This window comes from Quercus suber, unplaced genomic scaffold (genome assembly GCF_002906115.3).
Source record: "Quercus suber isolate HL8 unplaced genomic scaffold, Cork oak 2.0 scaffold_81, whole genome shotgun sequence".
NCBI classification, from domain to species: Eukaryota; Viridiplantae; Streptophyta; class Magnoliopsida; order Fagales; family Fagaceae; genus Quercus; species Quercus suber.
The window spans coordinates 1,576,103-1,588,586 of NW_027069546.1; the positions used below are offsets into that span (position 1 = coordinate 1,576,103).

Genomic DNA, 12,484 nt, shown 5'->3' on the forward strand with positions numbered 1-12,484 from the left:
AATAAATAAAAGATGAGTTCCCAGACAGGGGGCTTCACATTCTCCTGCCTAACAAATGGTCCAAAATAAAATTTTCATTGGGACTTGCAAGGGTTCACAAAACGTAAATTGTAATGACAAGGTAGCCAAGGCTAGCCATAAAATTTTATCCTGCAAGAAACTTATCTTAACAGAGGCAATAATTACAGATTCAACTAGGGTTTCATGACAAACACAAGTAAAGATGATAAGCTTGGCCTAGCCAAATTAAAGCAAGCAGTTATGTTCATAGCAACTATTTCAAACACTCAGAAAATCATAATGACTGTTAGATCTTGTAACCATGCATAATCTCTGCTTCATGAATGTAGAAATCTAAGCTTACTGCTGACATGAATGCAATTAATCAACTTCCCAGCAGCATCAGTTCAGCACACCAACCTCAGCTCCTACGCCTACAGCCGATTGAGGATTTTAAACTACAGAGAGATTCTGCTTCTGATTCATTTACACATTTGAATGTTACAAGCATCAAAAGATGTGAGATGAAAGTTTGAATGACTAACATCTCAACTACTTTTCAGTAAATCAGGATATCTCCATGGAGCATTTTATCTCTTTCCTTGAAAGACCCCATTAGTTCAGTATTGTGGTACAAGTCATCAGGTACTTTTCCAAGTACAGAATATTACACAATCCTCACTGAGTTGAATCAGGATTGAACTTCACAGATTCTCTCCAGATGAGCTCCTTTATATTCTCTTCAGTAAATGATGGTTGCTCAAAATCAAAGCTGAAAGGCATTGGGCAGACAGGCTCCTCATTGATATCATGAAGAGGTGCCAAGTAAGGGTGGCACAATGCCTCATCAACTGCACACAACCAGATATAAAGGTGATCTTCAATGAAAATAATGAGGGAAAACAACTCATCAGATCAAATGAGCAAAACGCAATAGTGATTTCTACATAGCCAATAGTCCTTAGACCAAATGGAATTCCTCCTCTCCATCAGTGATGAAGAGTAACATCATGGGCTCAACCCCATGTAAACCCATGTGGGTACATGAGTTAAGTTTTTACCCATTGACAAAATCCACCAAAAGCAAAATTCTATGGGATAGAAAAATAGACATTTGGTTTGTTAAATAGATATTAATTATTTCATTGTTTAGGGTATAACTCCTCAACCATGGCTCCAGAACTAAGACCATTTAAAAATATTTGGCACAACACATGTACTTCTGTTCCCAATATCAAGTATTATTTTCATTTGTTCCCCAAAGACTAGCTGTAATGCGAGACAAGTCTTCTTGTAAAGACAAGTTAAAACATTTTCCCCCAATATTTCCCCAAATTCCAATGCAATACAATACTATGACTCAAGAACTGCCAAAACCCAGATATAACCACATCATAGCAATGCATTATACCTGTAATGCGCCTGTTTGGATCAAATACAAGCATCTTTTCCAGCAAATCAACAGCACCAGCGGACGTATTTGGAAATCTAGCAGAGAATTGTTGCTTTGGGAACTGCGGGAGCTGTCTAACATACCTTCGAGCATTATCACTTCTTAAGAATCCAAGGCTGTTGTCATCAGGTGAACCTATGAGCTTTTCACAACAACAGGAGAAAAAATGCAGTTGTCAAAGTCAATCTTACTTCCAAGAAGACCAAAACAACTTATTTCAATGAAGCCTATATATGCTGTAGAAAAAGCCCATGAGCTCTAACTCAAATGATATGTCCTCCCTTCGTAAGAACAAAGTGGAGGGTGAGGTCATGGGTTAAAAATCCACAATGTGTGTACTTTACCAATCAAAAAAAAAAAAAAATTAATGCAGAAGAAAAATACTGAGATAGGTAACCAGAGCCAGGAGGAAAAATAAAATTTTATTAAAAAAAGGAAAAACATATAATATTAAGAAGTTGTTCTGCTCGCATATAAATGCATAGTCCTTGTAATTTTGCAAATTCTAAGACAGTCAACCACATAGAAGGAAAAAAATAGGGTTTATTGGAAGAGGATTTTGACTCCTCGACCAATTCTCTTCTACTTGGTCTCTACAGCTGAAGACAATGACTGTTCCTCTTTGAAAAGAGGCATTCTTTTTGGCTCTCACAACAAGAAGGACGAATCTATCAAATTTCTCCTACTCTCCCAAATTCCATTATGTTTATGAAATTTTTGACTTTTTGCAATAGGGATTATAGTCATTGATTAAAAATCAAAAAATAAAAAAAATAAAAAAATAAAAAATAAAAAAAAGATATCCATAATTCTTGTAATCAGAAAATCTGATGGAAGTGACTAGTGAGAACAAGACTAAGTGTCACAAATAAATGATATTATGGGGGAGTAGCAACTCAGAATGATCAAGATTTTTAATGCAAAAATGTCACAACAAGCAACAAATTTACTAAGGAGAAAGACACAGCAGAAGTAATAAGTTCTGGCATTATATCACAAACAATGAGGGCATGTTTTTAATCAGAAACCAGCAGCCAGGTAATCCAGTGTATTTTAGCAAGAAATTTCTTAGAGGCATACTTCAGTAATAAGTCTCAGCTGATGAACATAATCTTTGCCAGGGAAAAGGGGTTGTCTTGTCATGATTTCTCCAAGTATGCAACCCACCGACCAAATATCAATTGCTGCAGTGTACTCTGAACAATTAAGGAGAAGTTCTGGTGCTCGGTACCAACGAGTAACAACATACTCAGTCATGAAATCAGTTTCAGATGTTGTCCTTGCAAGCCCAAAGTCTGTAATCTTGAGGTCACAATTTGCATTCAGAAGCAAATTGCTGGGCTTTAAGTCACGGTGCAAAACATTTGCTGAATGTACATATTTGAGCCCTCGTAAAAGCTGATACAGAAAATACTGCAAAGGTAGCAATTTAAGAAATTATGACAACAAGCTTGAAAGATAGCAATCACAACCAAAAAAATATGTGATTACAGAATTTTAAGATACAAAATTATCAAACATTAATTACAAAGAATTTATCTTTATTTTCATTCACATTTTTAATACAAATGTGGTAGCAAAAAAAAAAAATCACATTATGCAATATGAATCTACTCTAGTTACTAAAAATAGGATGGATACAGAGAACCCAACAACCAAAAACATATGGTGACAGTTCATACATCTAAATTCATTAAAGCAGAGATTTAGAATCTCACTTGTACCAGGAGATGGTAGACCAGGACCCTAGAAAAAGCTGAGTGGCAGAAAGGCTAGCACCCGAGTATGGCATGTTTACACTCAAATAAAGGCAACATTTTTTGACCTCTTTATGTCAAGTTTCATTGAAGGAAAGGTTGCCTACCACCCCGCAAAAGCGGGAGCTTGGTGCATTGAGTATGACTTTTTTTTGTCATATTTTATCTGTAGTCTACAATTATTGTTCATGCTTTTCTTTCATGCAATTTAGTGTGATTTTGAACCCTGATGACATTCGTACTCTTTCCCTAATCCATATCTAAAGGAACATGAGGAATTTCTACAACAACCCACTAATGCATGGATGAATTTAAATGTGATAGCATGTTTCTCAATGGTTGTTGTTAGTGTAGCATGTTGAGCTTGCAGCAGTACCCATCAAATTTTATTACAAGACATACTGTCCTAGAATGGAGTTGACAGTTTCCCAACTTCCACTTCAGGCAAACTAAGGAATACAGAAAACAACAGAATAATTCAAAGACAAAAAAACATTTGTACTTTCAAATAGCATGGCAAACATAATATCTTAGATGCAAGAGAGAAATGTTATGCCAACCCGACAATGATCATCGGTCAAAGGTTGGTTTGACCGTATAATCTGATGAAGATCAGTGTCCATTAATTCAAAAACAATGTAAACATCATTGAAGTTCTCCTTCTGCGGAGGTCTTATGATGTCTTTCATGGCAATGACCTGCATAGTAAGGGAGAAAGAGGGGGGGAAAAACCTGGTTAGCAGTAAGCCTATAATCTTCCAGAACAAAAAGAAATACTCTAGTAAAAACTCGATTTTCAAAACTAATAATATTAGTATCACCATCCATCCAACTCAAAGGGAAACATAAAGCCATAAAAAAATATTGGGAAAAATACAAAAACAATATTGTGGCTTGCCTGTAAATCACAAAACCCCCCTTGAAATTCAAAGTGCAACACATAAACCCGTTATGGTGTTGATCAAAATGCTACCATTAGATTCTGCTGCCAACAGTGACAGAAAAGGCTTGTGTTGCCACATGTACTATTACAACTTGCACCATCAAAAAACTTACCCCTTTCATTTTTCCTGTTATACTTTAGTACTAGCTCAACATTACCATCACCATCAACTTCAGAATTGTGAGCAACAATAACAGAGCAAAGGTTTACATCATCTTCTTCAACTTGTGTACTATCTGTAGCAGCAATTTAGTCACTTTCTATTATTAAATAAGTTACATCAGATAACCAAGATTTTGAATCTAAGTCAGAAACTTTTAGGCACTTTGGCCATCACTAGACCTTCTATTAGATATTTTCAGCGGCAAATTGGTGCATGGACCCACCAAATTTCCGAAACCCGTTTACTTGAGGAGAAGTCAAAGCCTAAATCGATTGGAGAGTGCAAGCTTGTAGCCTCACAAGCAATCTCAGAAATGCATATAGCACTCTTTTGAGCTTAGACACAAAATGTAGTTATGGTTTATACCATGAACGCCTTTTATGCAATAAAATGACTCACAAGAACAAGGTCACATGGACTTCTATGATTCCAGCTCATTTTCATTTTTTTTTTTTTTTTGATAAGTAATAAGATATATTGATATCAAAAGGGAAAGACCCTAGTACACAGGGAGTGAACAAGGAGCCAAACAGATCAAACACAAAAATTGCAAGAATCTAGGAAAACAAACAGAGAAGGGAAAGATTTGTTTTGCAAAGCAAACAACCAATCCAACAAAGTTCTAAAAAAGAAAAGCTTAAGGTCTGGAATAGATCTCTCAGAATCTTCGAAACAACGACTATTCCTCTCCCTCCAAAGACACCACATTAAGCCATGAGGAATGATGGACCATATATAACCATTTCAGATAAGTAATAAGATATATTGATATCAAAAGGGAAAGACCCTAGTACACAGGGAGTGAACAAGGAGCCAAACAGATCAAACACAAAAATTGCAAGAATCTAGGAAAACAAACAGAGAAGGGAAAGATTTGTTTTGCAAAGCAAACAACCAATCCAACAAAGTTCTAAAAAAGAAAAGCTTAAGGTCTGGAATAGATCTCTCAGAATCTTCGAAACAACGACTATTCCTCTCCCTCCAAAGACACCACATTAAGCCATGAGGAATGATGGACCATATATAACCATTTCGATGACGACCAAAGCTGCCTTGCCAGCACCCTAACAGCCCCAAAACAGTAAGGGGCATAACCCAAGATACTCCAAATAAACCCAAAACCATAGACCAGAGATCCATAGCAACGGGGCAATGGAGGAACAGATGGTCAACCGATTCAGCATTACTCTTGCACATGTAGCACCAATCCAAAATCCACACCTTCTTTTTTCGCAAATTATCAATCGTCAAGCATTTCCCTAAGGCAGCAGACCAAACAAAGAAAGCTACTCTAGAGGGAATCTTCTGCTTCCAAATACTTCTCCAAGAGAAACCGAAGGACACAATTTTATGGGTTGACGGTTCATGTGTGACTTGAGAGAGATGAATTTGCTGTTTATTTCTCATGTGAAAATGTACTTCCAGATCAGGGATAAAGTCAGAGGAGTCATTCTACAAGGAACTGAGGTCAGGGATTTCATAAATGAGAAGAAATTAAGGATTATGGTCTGCAGTGATGCTTGAAGGAATTACTTTTGTATGGGTGTGTGCACTTCTTTTTCATTGTTTTTGCCCACTAATGATTCCCACGTATGCAATTTGAAAAAGTGTAAATAAATTGAAATGTTTTCAATTGGTATGATTTTTCTGCCAACTTTAACATAAAATCCAACAATAGCACTTTATTCTACACCAAGGGGAGTAATGTGTTATACATCTAATTTCAAGTGCAAATGGGTGGGGGGCATCAGGCACAACCTCATTCCCCATCTCTGTGTTTACAATTTTCAGGCTAGCCATGGTTGACACTCCTTTCAATATCAATGAAACCTAGTTGATAAACATAAAGTATTACTAAGACCATGCAAACTAAAAGATATAGAAATAAGAACAATAATTTTGCACACATAAATACTTAAACTTTGTGCAACTGACATCATGAGGAAAGACATAAGGCTGATTCAAGAATAACAGCATGAAAAATTACAAAGATAAGTAAAATTACATTTTCATGATCCAAGTGCCGAAGAAGTTTGATTTCTCGTAAAGTCCTTTTGGCATCAATTCTATTGTCAAAAGCATTACCAATCTTCTTAATGGCAACGTCCTCACGCGTCTCTGCATTCACAGCAGCACTGGAGGAAACAGAAAAATTATCTCTTCCTTCACATTGTTGTTAACTAAAAGAAACCCCATTATAACCTCAAAATAGCACATCATTCACATGAAAACACAGCATTCCAAGACATTCCTCTAATGAGTCATGATGACCCGATGAATTGTACAATATAAAAATCTTTATATAAGAATGAGAGAATCAAAATATTAATAAACATATTTGGGAATTTTTGACACTTATACAAAACCACAATAGCAGTCAACACTTAAAAGCTCATCCTTAAGACACCAAAGAAATTGGGGAACTATCCAAGGAAGAGGCAAATAAAATGATTTTAGTCATGATTCCAATATAATCATTACAAAGTAGTCACACCCACAACATATATTTATATATATGTCCATGAGCTAGACCATGTAAATGCTGACAAATTTTAAGTGCATTGCCAAATTTAGGGTTTAAGGAAAATTTGGTTAGATGAAGAATCAAAAAGTGGTACCTGTTGGAGAGTAAGAATATATCGATATCTTGACCGATATCCTTTTTCTGTAAGATAGGTAGCTTTCCTATGAATCGCTTGGGCATGTCATCGGGTTCATCATGCAAGGCTAGATTTCTTTGGAATCCAATTTTGGAGAAAATGAAGGGCAGATTACCAGGCTGGAAGTGGTTACATTTGTCACCAAGGGGGATCAAAACTCTTAAAGAGCACAATTTCTTGCCTACCCTTTTATTACCTCTAGCTGTTTGCCATCCCTACTTTTGTGGCTAACAGATTGGAGAAATTAGAGAGGAACTTTTTGTAGTGTGGTCAGGGTGACAAGGCAAATTTCACTTAGTGAATAGGAATCAAACTTCATTTTCCACTCAGAATTTGGGGGATGGGGGGTGATTTTAAATACGTACAAGATTGGGGAGGGTGGTCTTCAAGGGAGGTAAAAAGCACTGATGGTTGTAGTCTTTGGAGGAGTATTAGGACAGGTTGGGATATATTCATGAGACATGCCCAGTATGTGGTGGGGATGGACTCAAGGTGTGGCTTTGGCATGATGCATCATGTGGACATCAACTTTTAAAGGACTTGTACTCTGAATTGTACACCATTGCAACTAAGAAGGACGCCGTAGTTATGTCTTTTTTGGCAAAATCAGGTCACAGGAGGACATGCTCGTTGAATATCAGTTTATTCAAGACGTTTATGACTGGGAACTAGAGTTAGTTGACTCTTTGCTGATATTTATACTCCAATTTTTCAGGCAACAAAGGTTCTAACAGAATGAAGTGGACATTGTCTAGTACTGGTCAATTGATGTTAACTCATACTTGGAGGTTTTATAGGCACAGGGGAGTGACATTTCCTTGGAAAATTATTTCTTGCAGTAATGCTCCAAATATGTTATGTATGAACAGCACCATCAGAAAATATTCCAACCGCTATCAATCTTACTAAGAGAGGGATTAGTCGATCAACTCAATGTTATTTATATATAAAAAATAAAAAATTGATGTTGCATGCACTGAAGCAATGGTGAGATTATTGATCATCAGTTGTCAGATTGTGGTGTTGCTTATGAAATGTGGATTTTTACCATTTAAGTTTTTGGATTACTGGTGTAGTTGAACTACACCAGGGCATAGATAGCTTAGATGACTATTTTCTATAGGGGGATGTACTACCCCTTAATTTTGGTGTCAGTATCTTCAAATTGATCTTTGTAGCCCTTTTTTTTTACTTCTGTATCTTCAAATTCGGTGGCATTTATTATGGTTGTAATTTGGAGCCAATAAGAAGAGGCTCCCCAGATATTTTGTAGTAGTGTATTTTGAAATAAGAAGATATTGTCTGATTTGTGTTCTATATTTGGTGATGATGCCAAACAACCTAGGGTGGTAAAGTCTAGGGTTTTGTTTTGTTCTTTTAATTCCTGCTATTCACCTATACTTTCTAGATGAAGGAATTAGTTTGGGAATTATTCTTCTTACAGGTGGAAATTAGTACCTTTATGCCTTTTGCAGACTTCGTTAAAGGAAAGGAACCAGCGAACTTTTGAGGGTGTGGATGCCTCAGCTATTCAGCTAAAATTGTAGTTCCTAATAATTTTGTTTGAATGTTCACGAGTTTTGGGTCACAGTGAGATAAGTTCCATTGTAGATTTTATTAATTCTTTTCCATTTCAATTGTAACTATCAATTTTACTTTCTTCAGGACTTCAGGCCTAAAGACACCATCATTTTTTAAAAGATAATAAATTATTTTTAAACAAACAAAAAAAACTGGACAGAGTTCCCCATATATGAGAACTAGACCTGGGTGTCACTCACACAAATAAACACAAGACTTATCAATGCACAGTCAAGATACAAAAGGTAACACTGCACATAACAGCAATCATGTTATCCATGCCTGACTAAAAGGCTAAACAAAAAGAGAAAATTCCTATTCTGCTTTTCAATATTTATCCACCAAAAAACTCAAAGTTCATCACTTGACAACAGATTTATTAACCCAGCTGGTCCTTATTCTCAACAGGAAGGGATGAAGGCATATATGACCTCAGGTTCCACTGAAACAGACTGCCAATCATCGGCTCATCCCTACTTTCAGACTAAAAACACATATCAGTAGCTTCAAATCCCCATCAAGATAAGATGCCAAAAATAAATTTTGATATGTCAATGTAAAGTTTAAACAATACCAAACAATAACCATTATACCACAATCTCCATTTCAGCTAAGTAAAACCCCATTTCATTTTTGCCCCAATTAATTATGGTAAACAAATACACATCTTGGAGGGGGCCGGCCCATGATAAGCCCACCATTATCATGTTTGTTTAGCTTACTGGAGGGGCTAACTGCCTCCCTTGCATTTAATGCATCCACCTACTGTCATCCACTATGCATATAATGCAGAGTGGCAGCTAAACAAAGGCACAATACACCCCCTCAGCCGCAAGAAGGGGCAGGGCAGTGTCAGGCTGCCCCGCTTCCCCTTTTCTTGGTGCCTTCAAATGCTCAAACCCATCCCAAAACTAGCCCCTTCAAGAAATCTACAAGTACAACTTTTATCCACACAGAGGGAAAAAGAGGAACGTATTCTTGTTCAGAACAATCTCTCCCCCCTCCCCCTTTCCAGTCATTCTTGAGAATTAATTAATGATCAAAACTTGTAATTTTGTGAACACAATAAGGATCTATTTTCCTTTCTTCGTTAATTCAGGCCAGTTCCAGAGTTTAGACAAGTATTTTTTTACTGACTCAGACAAATAAATTGTTATCTTTTTCACCCACCGCACATTTCAATGAACACATACTCTCACCATTTGTGCAATTCAGCTACAGCCCATAGCAAAAACAATAATCAACAGCTAAATAAAACAGAATAAACAAAGAAAAATTAACTCAAAACATATTAAGCTTCTTACTAAACAATTCCACTATAAAACTAAGAATCAACAAGATCTTCATAATTCAGCCAGACCCACCAGTCAAATTTAGCTTCCAAAAAAAAAAAAACAAACAAACAAACAAACAAACGAAGAAAAAAAGGGGCCCAGAAAAGCTTAGAAACCATACCAAACGATTCCATAAGCGCCTCTACCAACTGGACGAATTGGAGGGATGTACTTTCGAGAAACTTCGAAGAGATTACCATAGATATTGTACTGAACGTAGCGTCCACCATGAGTGGGTACTCCTCTGATGTTATGCTCGGTTGAACCAGACCCCATCTCCATGGCAGGTGTTGTTGAGTTCTGAGTAAAGTTGAAGAAGAAGAAGAAGAAGAAGAAGAAGAAGAAGAAACCCAACAAGGATTTGGAAATTGGAAGCAAAAATCTAAGTAGAAGAGAGAGCCTAAATTGGAGGAAGAGAAGCTGTATTTGGAGAGGGTGTGTCGGTAGGTGTAAAGGTTTTTGACATTTCCAACTTGGTTTTCTTTTTTGGTTTTGAAACGAAAGAAAGAAAAATCAAAAGAGAGACTCTCTCAGAAAAGAGTGTGTGTGTTGTGTAGTGAGGTTTCAAGGTCAAGAGGAGAGAGATGATGACTTTTTTTATTTTTCACCGGATAAAGTCTTGGCCGACCCGTGAAAAAATTTGACTTTTTTTCTGAGGATTGCTACGCTCTCTCTCTCTCTCTTTTACTGTGGTTTTTGATTCTTTCATGCTGCATCATAATTATTTTGTTTCACTTCTTTTTTGGGTATTTATATTGGTTTCATTAGTAAAACAGACATCAGGTAAATGATATGTTCTATTGCCTACTCCTATATATAACTTTTAGCCTACAAGTGGCACTATTTTTGGTATTAGAGAATCTAAATTGTCAAATAGTTATGTGACTTAATTAATTGATACTTCATGATCTTTATCTAGGGTTCAAGTTATCCTTTAAATAACAATTAATAAACTAATAAAAAAATACAAATGGGGTAATATATTAAAGAAATCATTTTTTTTTAAAGTGACATTTGGGGTGATTTAGTATCACGAAACTACTCATCACACTCACAAAATCATAATATCTAAGTCTATGGTTATAAAATGGCAGTAGAGGAGATTTAGAGTCCACTTGTGTTCAACTTATTTGATTAGTTTTTTTTAGTTTTTAACTTTTATATACAGTTTTTTAAAATTTTTTTTTTTTATTTCAAAATTCAAGTATATTTTAGCACGCTTCTAACAAAGAGTAGTCAAGAAACACACACTTAAACCTAAATATTTCTATTGAAATTATTACAAAATGCCAACTAAGTTATAAGGTTCTTAACAAAAATTTTATTAAGTTGGAGACAAGAATTAAACTTCATAAAAATTTTAGAGGAAAAAAAAAACTTTTTTCTTGAGGTTGCATGGAGAATATTAGAGAAGAAAGGAAAAAGTATTACCAAAGATGAAATAAATTTATGGGGAATCGTAATTTTAAAGTTGCACTAGGGATATTCAGGGGCGAAGCTAGGATTTTTTGTTTGGGAGGCCAAATTTTAGTATTAATATATTAGTTTCAAGTCAAGATAATTCATCACACATACACAAATATAAACATTAATATTTTGATACAAAAGTAGGTCATAATTTATAAATATATTGTATATAAAATTAACAACTTTCACATGTATAATCGCAAGATAATTTTTTAGGTAAATTTATCATATTTTAAACTCCAACAATTATACAAAAGCTGTCTAGTTTGATATTAAATATGTACGAAAAACTAAATTAGAGAAAACAAAAACTATTTTGTCTCTATAACTATTAGATCAATTGACAAATTCTATTGGTTTTTAAAAGCATTATTGAGCTAACTCAAACATTTAGAGGGGCCAACTTCTATTTTGTAGCTAAATATTTAAAGTTTTTAATACTTATACATAATATAAAATAATTTTTTATTTTTTTGTTGGGGGGCGGCCAAGCCTTGCTATTGCTCCGCCTCTGAGGATATTTGTTAGCTAGATACCATCATCATCATCATCATCATCATCTACCTCTATCATGTGCTTTGACAGCATAGCAAACTGAGCAATCAATGAGACTATAACCATGACAAATCTATTGCTAGTAGATCTCATTGCAAATATCTAATTGGTTTTATAATATCAAAATTCAATACAGATATGAGGTGGTGGAACCATATTTATTTTTGCCAATTTATTTTACTATTCAGCTTATTTTTGCTATTATTCATAGGTCTCATTACACTTTTTGGTACTATTTATATGTCTCACTATACTATTTCAACTAATTCTTACATTTATCTACAATACTTTTGGCAAAAAAAATTTTAATTTCAGTCAAATAAGCAGATCACAAACAGACCCTTAATGTATGTCTCACTCAAAACACAATAGCACACTATGTCTCAATCAATCAAAACACGTCAGCATCTTTCTTTTCTTTTCTTTTTTTCTATCTTTGGTCATGTTAACGGATACTCTTAGAGCAATTATTAATAAACCATAATAGGAAAGTTTTGATACTACTTTCATAAGAAATATAAAAGTTTGTTAACAATATTTATTGTTTTATTATTTTCCCAATAAAATGTTT

The 12,484-nt window shown here is 35.1% G+C and overlaps 1 protein-coding gene across 1 annotated transcript; it reads right to left on the reverse strand.

Moving 5' to 3' along the window:
- Positions 1-218: 218 nt before the first annotated feature.
- LOC112038328 (mitogen-activated protein kinase homolog MMK2) lies at positions 219-10,481 on the reverse strand. The gene is made up of 6 exons (XM_024071137.2): positions 10,013-10,481; positions 6,322-6,451; positions 3,771-3,908; positions 2,534-2,866; positions 1,412-1,595; positions 219-851 (listed from the first exon to the last, which is right to left on the reverse strand). Exons 1-6 carry the CDS (start codon positions 10,171-10,173, stop codon positions 679-681), a joined length of 1,119 nt encoding a protein of 372 aa, XP_023926905.1. The 5' UTR covers positions 10,174-10,481; the 3' UTR covers positions 219-678.
- Positions 10,482-12,484: the final 2,003 nt, after the last annotated feature.